The sequence below is a fragment of the Oncorhynchus mykiss genome, chromosome 24 (genome assembly GCF_057628025.1).
Source record: "Oncorhynchus mykiss isolate SJ-2025 chromosome 24, ASM5762802v1, whole genome shotgun sequence".
NCBI classification, from domain to species: Eukaryota; Metazoa; Chordata; class Actinopteri; order Salmoniformes; family Salmonidae; genus Oncorhynchus; species Oncorhynchus mykiss.
In genome coordinates, this window is record NC_143045.1 from 25,572,435 (window position 1) to 25,590,331 (window position 17,897).

Consider the following 17,897-nt stretch of genomic DNA (forward strand, 5'->3'; position numbering starts at 1 on the left):
AGCAATCATAGAAGTAGTTTAGCTTGTCTGGTAGCCTCGTGTCACTGGGCAGCTCGCGGCTGTGCATCAATTTGTAGTCTGTAATAGTTTGCAAGCCCTACCACATCCGACGAGTGTCGAAGCCGGTGTAGTACGATTCAATCTTAGTCCTGTATTGACGCTTTGATTGTTTGATGGTTTGTCGGAAGGCATAGCGGGATTTCTTATAAGCTTCCGGGTTAGAGTCCCACTCCTTGAAAACGGTAGGATATACGTGCACATAGTTTGTCTGTCATTTTATCCAATAATTGTACTAATAGGACCGATGGTAAAGGCAGATTACCCACTCGCTGTCGGATCCTTACAAGCACCCAGACCTACGTCCCCGATTTCTCCATCTCTTTCTCCTGCAAATGAAGGGGATGAGGGCCTTGTCGGGTGTCTGGAGAAAAAATCTTCTTCCAGTAAGGGGTGAGTAATCGCTGTCCTGATATTTAGAAGCTCATTTCGGTTATAAGAGACGGTGGCAGAAACATTATGTACAAAACAAGTTACAAATAATTTGAAAAAACACACACAATAGCACAACTGGTTAGGGGACCATACAAGAACGTCAGCCATCTCCTCTGGCGCCATCTCCTTAGAGAAATAGAGAACCAGCCTTTTGTTCATTTTTCTAGATGGTAAAATGATCATATCAGTATCATTGCACCACATAATCAACTCGACTAGAGAACTCTCACTTGATCAGGTAAATGCTGCTGGGTGATTTCCCCATTGCAAAACATGGAACCGTCTTCTATTTCACTTCCTCAGCAACTACCGAACAATGCAACCAATTTGTTGAGTTCTTCAAGGCTAAAATCAACACCATTGGACAGAACATTGTATCCTCCAACCTCAACCCCACTCTAGCTCCTACCCTACCGCCCATATCTAAAAAATGAAGACTACCGGTGGCCCCCGTGACCCTATTGTAACGTCAATGTTCAAAACATGCTCAGCTGCTTTCAACCTGTTCAACAATTATCTCCCCACTGGGCAGGTGCCGTCACTGTTCAACATTGCTGTCATCACCCCCTTGCTCAAGAAACCAAGACCTCATCTCAAACTACAGGCCTATTTCCAACCTCCCATTTTTATCTAAAGTCCTGGAAAAGATAGTGGCAACTCAGCTTCACTCACACATCAGTGCTAACCAGCTTTATGAAGCTCACCAGTCTGGCTTTAGGTCCTTGCACAGTACTGAGACAGCCCTGGCGAAGGTTATAAATGACCTGCTCATGGCTGCAGATACAGGATCTCCCACCATCTTGATTCTTCTGGACCTCAGTGCTGCTTTTGACACAGTAGATCACGCCATTCTACTGGAGCGCCTCAGAGAGCACATTACCAATCTGTGGGACTGCACTAAACTGGTTTAACTCCTACCACTCTAACCGTAAGCAGAATGTCACCCTCAGTGAGGCAAGATCAGAGGAGTCTGCCATAGCCTGCGGTGTCCCACAAGGGTTGGTGTTAGCACCTATCCTCTTCCTGCTCTACATGCTCCCACTTGGCCAGATCTTCAGACAGCACAGTGTCCAATTGCACTGCTACGCAGACAAAGCCTGACTCAACATCTGCTCTGTCAACTTTGTCCAACTGTCTGGAAGAGGTCAAATCTTAAAAGCAGAACAACTCCTTCCAACTCAACAGCAGCAAGACTTAGGCAATATTGATAGACAGCCCCCAGCAGATCAACTCCTGCAGCGTCCGCCCTACAGCATTCGCCATGCAGCATCCTCCCTGCCATAGACAGCCACATCATCCCACTCTCATCAGTCATCACTAATTTGGGTGTGAAATTTGACCCTGCTCTCTCCTTCAATGTCCACATTAGTCTGTTAAACGCCATTCTTTCACCTGAAGAACATCTCCCGCCTAAGACCCTCCCTCACAACATCTGACGCAGAAAAGCTAATCCATGTATTCATTTTCTCCAGAATTGATCATGGGAACGCAGTTCTTGACATAAACTAAAAAGTCTGCCCACACCCCCCCCATTCTTGCTGAGCTCCACCTGTTCCTCAAATAATTGACTATAATATTCTCCACTTCATCTGAAAAACCTTGAATGGCATCTGACCCACCTACCTGTCAGACCAATTCTCCCCCATGAACCTCCACGCCCTCTACGTTCAAGCCACGTTAAACTCCTTTTAAAGCAGGCCTTAATGTTCTTCCCTATCATCAGTCCTATCATCTGTCCTACCCTTCCTCCTACACTTTGATTGTTGCTGTTATGATTTGGTTAGACACACAGTACATATTTGTTTTTTAACTAGTTTATTTCTTTTTAATCTTATGCACTTTGAGATTATTGTATAATGAAAAGTGAAAAGTGCTTTACAAATGTAATTAATACATTATTATTATTATTTCTGCCACCGGGGATTTTGAGTACTCACCGCTCCACATTCCCGTCCTTGACATGGAGGTTCTGATTGTGCCAGTTGCTGTGTGTCTCTGTGGGGACAAACATCACCATAAACAGCGGTTCCTAATTTTAACGTAACCCTGTCTAGTAGAAACTATGGTCAATTATGGTGGGACTTACAGTAGACAATGTGGGTGAAAAACCACAACATTTTAAATGGTCTTTACTCGGACTCTAAGCTGTTGCCTCTTACCCAGTGTCATGGTAGCCTTCAGAGTGTAGTCCAACAGGATATGGTGAAGAGGAAACATCTGTGTGTGGGACAATGAGGATGTTGAGCAAAAGAACACAAATATCTGATTCATAGTAAAACTATTATTTAACTAACCCTATCTGTCTTCACTTCACTTCAGAGCATGCATCCTCTAAATTGTGATGGCTGCCTCTAACTCTGTCCGACTATACACAGCGCCAAGCAGCATTCAGTCAGTTCACCTTTTTGTCCACCAGAGAGCAGCCATGCACTGTAAAAGCCAAAGCTATCAGCATGTAATAGCTTTGCTAAAAGCTTGTCATAAAGGACAGTGGCAGATGACAACACATGAAAAGGGGATGGTATTTTACGAGTTGGGCGGGACTACAGGACACACATGGAGGGAGCGGTATTAACTCAGTGTTAACTCACCAGGGAAAATAAACTGTTGTCTAGGTTGTAAATAACCGCCAGCTAAAGGACAAGATGAGAAACAACCACCAGAGGAAAATGGAGAGGAGAGAGCGATATGATTGGGTTAGACAAGGTTAGATAAGCCACAAGCAGTTAAGGAAATGTTATAATAGGATATGATTAGTGGTAATAGAGCAAATTAAGTGTGATTATGAATTGGAGTATGATTAGAGATGTTATTTTACTGGCTTAGGGTGGATTTGGAGTTTAGTGTTGTGAGTTAGAAGAACAGAGTAGGAATCTAGAGTCTTTGGGGTGGGGGCCTGTGAGAGATACAGGAGTACTGTTGCTTTAGAGTTACATGTTTGTGGAACAGAGTAGGAATCTAGAGTCTTTGGGGTGGGGGCCTGTGAGAGATACAGGAGTACTGTTGCTTTAGAGTTACATGTTTGTGGAACAGAGTAGGAATCTAGAGTCTTTGGGGTGGGGGCCTGTGAGAGATACTGGAGTACTGTTGCTTTGGAGTTACATGTTTGTGGAACAGAGTAGGAATCTAGAGCGTGCTTGGGCCTGTCATTGTGAGGGCCCGACCTGGGAAGTGGAAGCGGCTGTCTCGGGGCCCTTGGGGGCCGGGCGAGGAGTTGGGGGGCGGTGTGGCGTTGATGCTGGGGGGGTTGCTCTGCTGGAAGGGGGTGGGCGAGGAGGGCGTAGAGGAAGTGGTGGAGGAAGGGTTACTGCTGGAATCCATCTGGCTCAGCATGGGAGGGTTGTCCTGAAAGAGAGGGTTTTCAACAGAAACGTTTCATAAATTAAGGTTCAGGACAAATTAGAGGTTCCATGTATGGTGACATTACTATTAATACACATACACACGTATGCTAAAACATTTTTTTCTACCTTTTTGGTTAGCACCTTAGGTAAAGTGCCAAACTGGATTGGTAACTCTGCCGTACGGTCAATTTGATTATTGATATCAGACGGTACGGATTCTGCCCGGCGGATTTGCGGGACTGAAATATAGGGAACAATGACTCAGTACTAAATTGACATTCTTGGGATGTACCGGGAAAAGGATCATTACAGTGTGCATTTTTTGCCGTTTTGTATGCAGGAATGGACCAGGTCTTACGTGGGAGAAAAGATATCCTGCAGGGAAGGGCTTCTTTGGTACATTTGTTATGGCACTTTAACCTGGAAGCAGAGGACAGAGTAGTTCGAAGAGGAGCAAAGAATGACTTGTGAACAAATGAAAGCAGCGATGTATAGATGGTTTCTTCTTACTTGCAGTGTTTGCATTTAACACCAAACATCATGTTCTTCTGACACACCTGGCATGTCTGTGAGAGCCAGGATTTGGTTGAAAACCTTAGAAGGAGAGAGAGCAAAGCATGAATATATTTCAGTTATATCACAGCTTCTAATGTTGGAGGTGCCTACTGGGTAGTGGACAAACTGGGATGTTCAAGAGAAGTGTGTTGGAATTCTGTCATATCCAAAATGGTTTTCATTGGAATCTGTTATTTATTTTCCCAGAACTTTCATGCAATATCAAAATTAATAAATATACACTTTCCAGTCAGATAAACACGGGTCTGGCTGAGTGTCTGCATAACTCAAATTCTCAGATTCTTGAGACGCCATTCTCACCAGACCGATGCAAGAAATGTTTGTGGTCTGTGCCAAGGTAGAACGCTGAGCTCAAAACCGGGATGTATTTTTTCACAGTCCCATCACAAACTCCACTAAGACCCTGAGGGCCTCTAGGGCTTAAACGATAGATACGTAAGTATGGTGTGACACAGGTCTTGATGATGTGTCCTACCTGTGTGTTACAGAGAGGCCGATATCCCTCCTCATCATCTGTGGAGACCCCCGGTGCAATGCTAGGTTATCTGGAAGGGAATGAGAGAGAGTGTGAGAGGAACTAGACAGAAAGGGGAACAGAGGACAGGAGCTAGAAAGTTGGAGGTGGAGGAAGAGAAACAAAGAGTGGGAGAAAGAAAAATGAGAAAAGTGATGTAGTTCCAATCAAGTAGAGAGGGAAACAGAAAGGCAGAGTTCCCAGGTTCCACTGGGGCATCAGGACTCACGCTCCAGCAGCGTAGGGGTTCCTGGGAGGGTGTAGGGGGCGGTGGCTGGGCCAGGGGTCCGGGTGGAGTCTTCACACCCGTTTCCACTGCTACTGTTAATGTGCACATTCAGGAGCAGCTTGTTCTTCTTCCCACCCCTGCAGAACAAAGAGAGGGCTAGCTGTGTGGGTCACTCAGAGAACAGACACATCATTCACAGAGAAACCAACTCATTCCATAGGTTTTAACTCAAACACCCACACTTGCTATGAAAATTGTCGCTCATATTCAATAAAAGAAAACACAAAATAGCTAGTTCAAACAACAAAGGAACACAACAAAATGGCTGCCTTAATTAATTTAATTAAAGACGACATAATAGAGAAACACCCACTTGTTGTTGGGCACTGGCTCTTCTATGCGGTTGGCCAGCTGTGACTCGTGGCTCTTGCTGCGTGTGAGGGTGATATTGAAGGGGAGTTGCAGCAATTTTCGGGAGGGGGACATGCGTGGAGGGTGCTTGGCGCGTCTCTTGGAGGGAGGGGAATTGGAGAAGAGCAGTGGCGAGGAGGGGAAAGCGTCCGACATGCCTCCTGTGTAGACTTGATGCCCCTTATCGTCCACACAGGGTACGACAGTCACAGAGACAGAACGGGCATGGGTATGCGGACTGAGGATGGAGCCACGGGGTAGTGTGGCGGGGGTGGAGGGGCGACGGTCCGGAGGAGGTAAGGTGTTACTGTCACGGCGGGGAGGCTCTGATATCCAGGTTCCTGGGTCTTCTCTGATGTCCCCACCTAAAGCAGAAGTCAGAAGTTAGAGTTACAAACATTACTAAACTACAGAGCACACAGCATCAATCAACACTGTTATTAATTACAGAAAACATGTCTCACTGGCACTCTTTAGGCAGGAGAGGGCAGCAGTGAGTCGGGAGCACTCCTCTGGTTCAGAGCCCAGCTGTCTCATGGTGTCCTGCACCTGACAACTGGACATCTGCAGCAAAGCATCCAGGGACAGCTTCACTGGTACAGCCTGGACACAGAGAGAGAGAGATGGAGAGAGGAATGAGAAAGAGGATGGAAGGAGACCTGAAACAGATGGGTAGAAGACTGAGACAGGGAGGTATGTGTGCCAGAGATAAAGTAAGGAGAGAAGGATGAGAGAGAAATGTGGGAAATGTGTGCGTGGTTGTCCCAAACAAGTTGCTATGACATTCTACACAGACGTGCTGTGACACACTATCAACCCAACCCTTAGACAGGACAGTGTCAACACTGTGTCACTTCAGGGCAGGCAGGGAGTGGGGGGACATTGTGTAATATGTGACATTTGGTCAATCTGGAGGTTACTTGGTGGCTATAGTCCAATGAAAAACACTATCCTTAAAGAGATGGCTACACTGAACAAAAATATAAATGCAACATGTAAAGTGTTGGTCTCATGTTTCATTAGCTGAAATAAAAGATCCCAGAAATATTCCATATGCACAAAATGCTTATTTCTCTCAAATGTTGTGCACAAATTTGTTTACATCCCAGTTATTGAGCATTTCTCCTTTGCCAAGATAATCCACCTGAGATGTGTGGCATATCAATAAGCTGATTAAACAGCATGATCATTACACAGATGCACCTTGTGCTGGGGACAATAAAAGGCCTTAGTGGCCACAATGCCACAGATGTTTTGAGGGAACTTGCAATTGGCATGCTGACTGCAGGAATGTCCACCAGAACTGTTGCCAGAGAACTGAATTAACTTCTCTACCATAAGTCGCTTCCAACATCGTTTTAGAGAATTTGACAGTACATCCAACCGGCCTCACAACCGCTGACCACGTGTATGGCGTCATGTGGGGAGCGATTTGCTAACCTCAATGTTGTGAACAGAGTTCCCCAGGGTGGTGGTGGGGTTATGGTATGGGCAGGCATAAGCTACTGACATTTTATTGATGGCAATTTTAATGCACAGAAATACCGGATGCGATCCTCAGGCCCATTTTGAGACCCATTATTTTAAGGTATCTTTGACCTACATATGCATATCTGTATTCCCAGTCATGTGAAATCCATAAATTAGGGCCTTATGAATATATTTCAGTTGACTGATTTCCTCATATGAACAGTAACAGAGTAAAACATTAGAAATGGTTGTATGTGGCCTTCCGAGTGATGCAGTGGTCTAAGGCACTGCATCGCAGTCCTAGCTGTGCGACTAGAGATCCTGGTTTGAGTCCAGGCTCTGTTGCAGCTGGCCATGACCGTGGAACTCATGGGGTGGCGTACAATTGGACCAGCGTCGTCCGGGTTAGTGGAGGGTTTGGCTGGCAGGCATGTTCCTGTCCCATCGTGCACTAGCGACTCCTGTGGCGGGCCGGGCGCAATGTACGCGGTCGGCAGGTGTACGGTGTTTCCTCTGACACATTGGTGCGGCCGGCTTCCGGGTTAAGCGGGCGTTGTGTCAAGAAGCAGTGTGGCTTGGTGGAGTTTGTTTAGGAGGACGCGCGGCTCTCGACCTTTGCTTCTCCCAAGTCCGTACAGGAGTTGCAGCGATGGGACAGGACTGTAACTACCAATTGGATATCACAAAATTGGGGAAAAATATTTAAAATAGTTGTTTTGTTCAGTATAGTTTACTCAGAGATTTCTGAGATGAGGTACCCAAGTGCTGGACTGGTGAATTCCGGAATCTACTGGCAAGCCATGAAAAGAAGATTTAACCCATATACCACCATCAACCCCTGTTATTTTACCACAATTAATTTTCCCACCTCTGGTCTCCCTGGCGACAGTCCATCACAGGGTTTCTGTGATGGAGTCTTAATTACCTGGCAACCATGTGGTTCCTGCATTGTCTCCATAGTAAACGGATGAAATGGACAAAAGGGCGCATGAAGTGGTGTTTGGCCCAGTGTGTCACACCCCTCACATCCTGATCAGTTTCACCTGTCCTCGTTATTGTCTCCACCCCCTCCAGGTGTCGCTTGTTTCCCCAGTGTATTTATCCCTGTGTTTCCTATCTCTTTGTGCCAGTTCATCTTGTATGTTTGGTTTTGACCCTTTCCTGTTTCTGGACATTGTACCTGCCTGCCTGACCATTCTGCCTGCCTTGACCACGAGCCTGCCTGCCACTCTGTACCTCCTGGACTCTGACCTGGTTTTGACCTTTTTGCCTGTCCACGACCATTCTCTTGCCTACCCCTTTTTATTATTAAACATTGTTAGACTCCAACCATCTGCCTCCTGTGTCTGCATCTGGGTCTTGCCTTGTGGCATGATACAGTGAGGGAGGCAGGAGACTGAGGAGTTGGATATTATCTAGGTCTATTAGTTTTTGTCACGATCTAGAGAGCCACTGAGTATACATTTCTACAGTTGGGAAAACTGGGGCTTGAATCAACTTCAAAGTCCCGTTGCCTAGTTTCTTACTGTGGCATGTTCATTTTATTGTAGTACCTCACAATACTCATGGAAATAAAAAGCAATTTCTTTCCCTGCTTCACTGAAATGATGAGACCTGGTTATCAGAATTCTACTTCATAAATCCTATTCCCAATAACCTAGTTGACCATAACGTTACTAAGTCCACACAACAATGGACCTCAATGCATTTAACATTGAGTCAGCAGCTGAGAAAAGCACTGAGACTAATGAGTAGGAAGAGAAGGATTTTCTCCAGACCCCCGACGAGGCCCTCATCCCCGTCAGACGGCGATATCGCAGAAGGAGAGCGGGGTGCCTTGTAAGGATCCGGCGACAAGTGGCTAATCTGCCTTTGCCATCGATACTATTGGCCAACGTACAATCGCTGGATAATAAAGTGGAAAAATCTACAAGCACGTATAGCGGGTTACACACTCTATCGAAAGGATAGAACAGCAGCCTCTTGTAAGACAAGGGGTGACGCTCTATGTATATTTATAAATAACAGCTGGTGCACGATATCTAAGGAAGTCTTGAGGTTTCGCTCGCCTGAGGTAGAGTATCTCATGACAATGTGTGGACGACACTATCTACCAAGATAATTTTCATCTATATTCTTCGTACCACCACAAACCGATGCTGGCACTTAGACAGCACTCAATGAGCTGTATAAGGCCCTAAGCAAAAACCCTCATCCAGAGGCGGCACTTCTAGTGGCCGGGGACTTTAATGCAGGGAAACTTAAATCCGTTTTACCTCATTTCTACCAGCATGTTAAATGTGCAACAAGAGGGGAAAAAACTCAAGACCACCTTTACTCCACACACAGAGACACATACAAACCTCTCCCTCGCCCTCCATTTTGAAAATTTAACCATAATTATATACTCCTGATTCCTGCTTATAAGCAAAAACTAAAGCAGGAAGCATCAGTGACTCAGTCAATAAAAAATGGGTCAGATGAATCAGATGCTAAACTACAGGACTGTTTTGCTAGCACAGACTGAAATATGTTCCGGGATTCTTCCGATGGCATTGAGTACACCACATCAGTCAATGGCTTCATCAATAAGTGCATCGATGACGTCGTCCCCACAGTGACTGATACCCCAACCAGAAGCCATGGATTACAGGCAACATCCACACTGAGCTAAAGGGAGCTTTCAAGTAGTTTATAAGAAATCCTGCTATGCCCTCCGACGAACGATCAAACTGGCAAAGTGTTAATACAGGACTAAGATCGAATCATACTACACAGGCTCCGACGCTCATCGGATGTGGCAGAGCTTGCAAACTATTACAGACTACAAAGGGAAACACAGCTGCGAGCTGCCCAGTGACACGAGCTAAATTACTTCTATGCTGGCTTTGAGACAAGTAAAACTGAAACATGCATGAGAGCATCAGCTGTTCCGGACGACTATGTGATCACACTCTCTGTAGCCGATGTGAGTAAGACCTTAAAACAGGTCAACATTCACAAGGCCGCGGGGCCAGACGGATTACCAGGATGTGTACTTTGAGAATGCTCTGACCATCTGGCAAGTGTCTTCTGACATTTTCAACCTCTCCCTGTCTGAGTCTGTAATACTAACATGTTTCAAGCAGGTCACTATAGTCCCTGTGCCCAAGAACACTAAGGTAAACTACCTAAATTACTACCGACCAGTAGCACTCACGTCTGTAGCCATGAAGTGCTTTGAAAGGCTGGTCATGGCTCACATCAACACTATTATCCCAAAACCCTAGACCCACTCCAATTTGCATACCGCCCCAACAGATCCACAGATGATGCAATCTCTATTGCACTCCACACTGCCCTTTCACACCTGGACAAAAGGAACACCTATGTGAGAATGCTATTCATTGACTACAGCTCAGCGTTCAACACCATAGTGCCCTCAAAGCTCATCACTAAGCTAAGAACCCTGGGACTAAACACCTCTCTCTGCAACTGGATCCCGCCCCCAGGTGGTAAGGGTAGGTAACAACCCATCCGCCATGCTGATCCTCAACACGGGGGCCCCTCAGGGGTGCGTGCTCAGTCCCCTTCTGTACTCTCTGTTGACTCATGACTGCATGGCCAGGCATGACTCCAACACCATCATTAAGTTTGCTGATGACACAACAGTGGTAGGTCTGATCACCAACAACACCAAGACAGCCTATAGGGAGGAGATCAGAGACCTGGCCATGTGGTGCCAGGACCACAACCTCTCCCTCAACGTGATCAAGACAAAGGAGATGATTGTGGACTACAGGAAAAGGAGGACCGAGCACGCCCCCATTCTCATCGAAGGGGCTGTAGTGGAGCAGGTTGAGTGTTTCAAGTTCCTTGGTATCCACATCACCAACAAACTAACATGGTCCAAGCACACCAAGACAGTCATGAAGAGGGCACGACAAAACCTATTCCCCCTCAAGATTCTGAAAAGATTTGGCATGGGTCCTCAGATCCTCAAAAGCTTCTACAGCTGCACCATCGAGAGCATTCTGCCTGCCTGTTATGGCAACTGCTCAACCTCTGACCGCAAGGCACTATTAAGGGTAGTGCGTAAGGCCCAGTACGTCACTGCCATCCAGGACCTCCATGCGGTGTCAAAGGAAGGCCCTAAAAATTGTCAAAGACTCCAGCCACCCTAGTCATAGACTGTTCTCTCTGCTACCGCAGAGTAAGCAGTACTGGAGCGCCATGTCTAGGTCCGAGAGGCTTCTAAACAACTTCTACCCCCAAGCCACAAGACTACTGAACATCTCATCAAATGGCTAACCAGACTATTTGCATTGCCCCCCCCCCCCCCTTTTACACTGCTGCTACTCTCTGTTTATGATCTACCTGCATGTACATATTACCTCAAATACCTCAACTAACCCCGGTGCCCCGACACATTGACTCTGTACTGGTACCCCCTGTAAATAGCCTCACTATTGTTATTTTACTGCTGCTTTTTTTAAAACGGCATTATAGTTTATTTACATTTTAGGATACCTGAGGATTAAATAGAAATATTGTTTGACTTGTTTGAACAAAGTTTGCGGTAGCTTTTTGGACTCCTTTGTCTGCATGTTGAACGAGTGGATTACTGAAATCGATGGCGCCAACTAAACATACATTTTGGGATATAAAGAAGGATTTTATCTAACAAAACGACCATTCATGTTTTCGCTGGGACCCTTGGGATTGCAAAGAGAGGAAGATATTCAATTTAAGCGCTATGTGTGATTTTATGTTGAAAAATATGTTGATGTGGGCCGCCGTCGTCAAACAATCGCATGGTATGCTTTCGCTGTAAAGCCTATTATAAATCGGCAATGCAGTTAGATTAACAAGAATTTAAGCTTTTAGACGATATAAGATACTTGTATGTTCATAAATGTTTAATATTACAATTATTTATTTGAATTGTGCGCCCTCCAATTTCACTGGATGTTGTCGACAGGTGTCCCACTAGCGGGACGCCTAGCCTTAAGAAGATTTAAGGGCTTGTAAGTACTGCATTAGCATCGAATAACCACTGTGATATGCAACTTTTCAGGGAAGACAGGAACCAGGAACCAATATACACAGTCAGTTAGGAAAGCAAAGGCTAGCTTTTTTTCCTTACTTAATCCAAGATGGTGTAGCAGCCGGATGTGTGTTTGTCTTGTCCCGTCTTGTCCCATGTAAATAGTTGATTTCCTCAATTTTTTTCATATATATTTTTAATCTCACTTTAAACATACGATCTAAATATACTTTCCTACAACCCGCCTCACCCAATGTGGTACAGATCTGCTATTTTTATATGTTATAACTGGAACCTCCATCAGTAACTAGCCAGCTACTAGCTAGTAGTCACTTTTAGCCACAGCTAGCGGTCTTCACCTTTAGCTCGGACACCAGCCAGCTTTAGCTCGGTCACTACCGATGCACAAAGCGATATCAACCCAGCATATCGGAATCCTTTTTTCCACCACATCGCCGGATTCCTGCGGCAAACTCTGGGCCATTACACCGGATCATCACAACTAGCTAGCTGCAACCAAGTAGCTACTGCTGGCTAACGCCTCTGTACTGAAGCAAGCACCAGTTAGCCTTGAGCTAGCCTTGAGCTCGGCCCATCTCCCGGCTAGCCGAAGAGGTATACCCACTAATTTGTGGGCTACAATACCTCTTTTGCCAATTGGCCTGGACCCTTTATTGCCAACATGGAGCCCCGCCAATCTATCGCGACTGGTCTGCCGACATAATCATCCGATGTGGTTTCAGCAGGCTTTTCCGTGGTGATGTCGCCGAAGACCCATCTGCTAGCTCCGGCCCGCTAGCTTTCTGAACGCTGTGCCTCCTGCTCGCCTAGCATAGTAGCGACTACCGAACAGCTCCCTGACTCACCTATTGCTGCTCTTTGGACACTATGATCACTCGGCTACATATACCTCTCTCTAATGTCAATATGGCTTGTCTTCTGCTGTTTTATTTCACTGTAGATCCTTTAGTCCAGCTTAACATGCCTTAGATAGCTCTTTTGTCACACACCCCAAACATGGGGAGACCTCACCTGGCTTAACTGGTGTCTCCAGAGATGCAAGCTCTCTCATCGTCACTAAATGCCTAGGTTTACCTCCACTGTACTCACGTCTGTACATTATGCCCTGAATCTATTCTACCACCCCCAGAAATCTGCTCCTTTTATTCTCTGTTCCCAGTGCACTAGACAACCAGTTCTTATAGACTTCAGGCGTACCCTTATCCTACTCCTCCTCTGTTCCTCTGTTGATGCAGAGGTTAACCCAGGCCCTGTAGCCCCCAGCTTTACACCTATTCCCCAGGCACTCTCATTTGTTAACTTCTGTAACCGTAAAAGCCTTGGTTTAATGCATGTTAACATCAGAAGCCTCCTCCCTAAGTTTGTTTTATTCACTGCTTTAGCACACTCCGCCAACCCTTATGTCCTAGCCATGTCTGAATCCTGGCTTAGGAAGGCCACCCAAAAATTTGACATTTCCATCTACAACATTTTCAGTCAAGATAGAACTGCCAAAGGGGGTGGAGTTGCAATCTACTGCAGATATGGCCTGCTGAGTTCTGTCATACTATCCAGGTCTGTGCCAAAACAGTTTGAGCTTCGACTTTTAAAAATCCACATTTCCATAAATAAGTCTCTCACTGGTACCATTTGTTATAGACCCCCGCAGCCCCCAGCTGTGCCCTGGACACCATATGCGAATTGATTGCCCCCCTACTATCTTCAGAGTTCGTACTATTAGATGACCTAAACTGCGATATGCTTAGCACCCTGGCCGTCCTACAATCTCAATGAGATGCTCTCAATCTCACACAAATTATCAAGGAACCTACTTGGTACAACCCTAAATCCATAAACATGGGCACCCTCATAGATATCATCCTGACCAACTTGCCCTCTAAATACAGCTCGCTGTCTTCAACCAGGATCTCAGCGATCATGCCTCATTGCCTGCATCTGTAATGGGCCCGCAGTCAAACGACCACCCCTCATCCCTGTCAAACACTCCCTAAAACCCTTCAGCGAGCAAGCCTTTCTAATCAACCTGGCCCGGGTATCCTGGAAGTGGAAGAGGATGCCTGGTTGTTCTTTAAAAGTGCTTTCCTCACCATCTTAAATAAGCATGCCCCATTCAAAAAATGTAGAACTAAGAACAGATATAGCCCTTGGTTCACTCCAGACTTGACTGCCCTTAACCATCACAAAAACATCCTGTGGCGTACCACATTAGCATCAAATAGCCCCCGCGATATGCAACTTTTCAGGGAAATCAGGAACCAATATATACAGTCAGTTAGGAAAGCTACAGCTAGCTTTTTCAAACAGAAATTTGCATCCTGTAGCACTAATTCCAAAATGTTTTGGGACACCAGAGAATAAGGGCACCTCCTCCCAGCTGCCCACTGCACTGAGGCTAGGAAACACTGTCACCACCGATAAATCCACGATAATCGAGAATTTCAATAGGCATTTTTCTACAGCTGGCCATGATTTCCACCTGGCTACCCCTACCCCGGCCAACAGCCCTGCACCCCCCACAGCTACTTGGCCAAAGCTAAAGCTGGCGGTGTCCGAGCTAAAAGGAGAAGACTGCTATCCGTGGCTAACAAAGACTATTAGCTAGTTAGCTGGCTAGTTCCTGATGGAGGTTCCAGTTATAAGGAATAAAAATAGCAGATCTGTACCACATTGGGTGAGGCAGGTTGCAGGAAAGTATATTTAGTTCGTAGATAGAAAGTGAGATTAAAATGTATACGAGAAAAAGAAGGGGAAAAAACGGCTATTTACACGGAATAAGACACGGGATGAGACAAAGACGAACACAACACACGACCGACTGCTACGCCATCTTGGAACTACACTTTACCTCCCTAATCTTACTACATTTGCATACACTGTACATCGATTTTTCTATTGTGTTATTGACTGTACGTTTGCTTATTCCATGTGTTTAAAAAAATATATATATATTTCACCTTTATTTAACCAGGTAGGCTAGTTGAGAACAAGTACTCATTTACAACTGCAACCTGGCCAAGATAAAGCATAGCAGTGTGAACAGACAACAACACAGAGTTACACATGGAATAAACAACTAACAAGTCAATAACACAGTAGAAAAAGAAAAAAAGAGTCTATATACATTGTGTGCAAAAGGCATGAGGAGGTAGGCGAATAATTACAATTTAGCAGATTAACACTGGAGTGAAATGATCAAATGGTCATGTGCAGGTAGAGATACTGGTGTGCAAAAGAGCAGAAAAGTAAATAAATAAAAACAGTATGGGGATGAGGTAGCTAAATTGGGTGGGCTATTTACCGATGGACTATGTACAGCTGCAGCGATCGGTTAGCTGCTCAGATAGCAGATGTTTGAAGTTGGTGAGGGAGATAAAAGTCTCCAACTTCAGCGATTTTTGCAATTCGTTCCAGTCACAGGCAGCAGAGAACTGGAAGGAAAGGCGGCCAAATGAGGTGTTGGCTTTAGGGATGGTCAGTGAGATACACCTGCTGGAGCGCGTGTAACTCTGTGTTGTTGTTTTTGTCGCACTGCTTTGCTTTATCTTGGCCAGGCCGCAGATGTAAATGAGAACTTGTTCTCAACAAGCCTACCTGGTTAAATAAAGGTGAAATAAAAATAAATAAATGAATAAAAAGTAAGTCAGCATTTCACAGTAAGGTCTACCTACACCTGTTGTATTCGGCACGTGACAAATGGAATTTGATTTGACTACACAGATGTAGAACAGCAGGCCACCTTCCCCCAGCCCTCATACTGACTCCCTCATCGTCTAAGAACCACTGGCCTTCACAGCAGGGCCCAGGAGGTTCGGCAACTGGTGACAACAGACACGCCACGCCAGGTTCTATTTTTAGTCATTGTTGTTATTTTGGAAACTTTTGTTTTGCTTGACAGAAATAAACTAGCTGGACTGCACAGGTTTGGAGGAACCCACCCACCCTGGAGGAACCCACCCACCCAGTCAGTCAATGTTTTGCTATTATATTTAAAGATTGTGAGTGTGTGTGTGCATGCACACGCGGCAGAAATAGGTAATCAATTCAACAGCTTGTATCTTAAGTGCTATAGAACTGAATCCCTTTTATGTACAGATTATTAACGACAAGGTAATTGTGTAAGGGACATGGTTGGGACCAGAGGCCTAGATAAGTGCCCACTTATTCCAGTAGTAACAAAGTGAGGGTGGAGTGGGTGGAAGCAGGCCCGACCAGGGTTACTGTTCTGTATCTGGGCAGATGGATAGAGTCCCAGGATACAGAGCCCCTGGCTGGAACCTCCCCATTAAAACCTGATTACTCCTCTGCCTGTCATACATATTTCCTATAGCAGCAGGTATCACTATTGCCTAAGGTATTGCTTCTTCGCTAAGCACTGTGGCACTTAATATGTATTGGGGTGGCAATGGTCTACCATGGAACTCAATCCCTCCATAGAATGATTTTCTTCTTTTCTTCTTATCAGCAGACAGACTTATTTCCTACAACAAAAGACAAGCTGAGCTGGACATTCACCAGGAAGCAAGGTGTCTAATGGGGATATGGTTTTGTTTGAAAGTACCTTTAGACTCTTTATCTTGGGACTATATGACACAATCTCAACCAACTGCACTGTCATGCCAGCCAGAGACTAGAGTCAGTACAACCTTACCAACTCTTAAATAATCTGTTGAATGCACACACACACACACACACACACACACACACACACACACACACACACACACACACACACACACATACACACACACAAGGAAAACAGAGCACACACAGCAGGTGTGTGTGTGAGAGAGAGTGTGTGGGGCAGGCTAAAACTTCAAACTGAAAGTGTATGAAAAGGCTGGGTGTCAGCCTGTCTGGGCATGTCATGACTGGCTGTGTTTGGTTTTGACGTAACCTAATAATGACAGAACGAATGACTGACAACACACAACCAGAGAGAGATTTCCAAAAACAGCTCAACTAAACAGTCCCTTAACCACAAACAGACGCATGACCACGCACACCATGAACACACACAAACCACTTATCTCATCCCTGTCCCACCTGCACGCATTAAACCTCTAAAAGTCTAAGCCTTTACTATTATAGCCCATAGAAACGCATTGAATAACACATTCATAAATGGCAATAAATAAATAAATCATAAGGAATAAGGTTTTGAAGTCGTATATCTTGGAGATGTATACGAAAGCTCAGGAAATACTTTAGTTCTTTTGGATACATATTTAACCCCTTATTTTTGTTGTCACAAAACTACCTCCATAGTTCCATTAATTAGTATGCGTTACCTTCAGACGAGTCCTGTTACACTTGGGGGGGTCTTAGAGCAAAATGGAGACCGCCTTCGTGTTTGTCATGCCCTGATCTGTTTCACCTGTCTTTGTGATTGTCTCTACCCCCCTCCAGGTGTCTCCCATCTTCCCCATTATCCCCGGTGTACTTATACCTGTGTTCTCTGTTTGTCTGTTGCCAGTTCGTCTTGTTTGTCAAGCTTACCAGCGTGTGTCCTGTCAACTCCTGTTTTTTCTCCTGTTATTGACCTCTGCCTGCCTTGTCCGGTCTCTTGTCTGCCCCTTGGACTATTAAACCATTGTTTATTCAACGTGTCTGAATCTGGGTCTTACCTTGATTCCTGATAGTGTTCGTAAGAGTCTCATATTTCCATACAGTGTAAGCCAAACCGTTCGGACACTACAGACATTTTGTTAGAAGACCAATTTTGGAGATGTCTCATGGTCTGACAAACACAGCTCGGCCACCTTCCACCGCAGATGCGAAAGGCCAACATAGGTGCATCAGGCATCTTGAGACGCA

At 45.4% G+C, this 17,897-nt stretch overlaps 1 protein-coding gene across 5 annotated transcripts in view; it reads right to left on the reverse strand.

Annotated features, from left to right (window-relative positions):
- LOC110504057 (kinase suppressor of Ras 1) overlaps positions 1-17,897 on the reverse strand; it is a 66,084-nt gene that overhangs the window by 8,642 nt on the left and 39,545 nt on the right. For 2 of the 5 annotated variants that reach the window (XM_036961574.2, XM_036961576.2), the window contains 11 exons: positions 6,031-6,169; positions 5,529-5,931; positions 5,156-5,292; positions 4,888-4,957; positions 4,347-4,430; positions 4,195-4,256; positions 3,963-4,075; positions 3,657-3,837; positions 3,084-3,125; positions 2,652-2,709; positions 2,430-2,487 (listed from right to left, as the gene is read on the reverse strand). In XM_036961574.2, coding sequence (XP_036817469.2) covers positions 2,430-2,487; positions 2,652-2,709; positions 3,084-3,125; positions 3,657-3,837; positions 3,963-4,075; positions 4,195-4,256; positions 4,347-4,430; positions 4,888-4,957; positions 5,156-5,292; positions 5,529-5,931; positions 6,031-6,169 — 1,347 coding nt within the window. The remainder of the gene's footprint in view (positions 1-2,429; positions 2,488-2,651; positions 2,710-3,083; positions 3,126-3,656; positions 3,838-3,962; positions 4,076-4,194; positions 4,257-4,346; positions 4,431-4,887; positions 4,958-5,155; positions 5,293-5,528; positions 5,932-6,030; positions 6,170-17,897) is intronic. The other 3 variants (XM_036961575.2, XM_090218786.1, XM_090218787.1) reach the window with 2 other exon arrangements.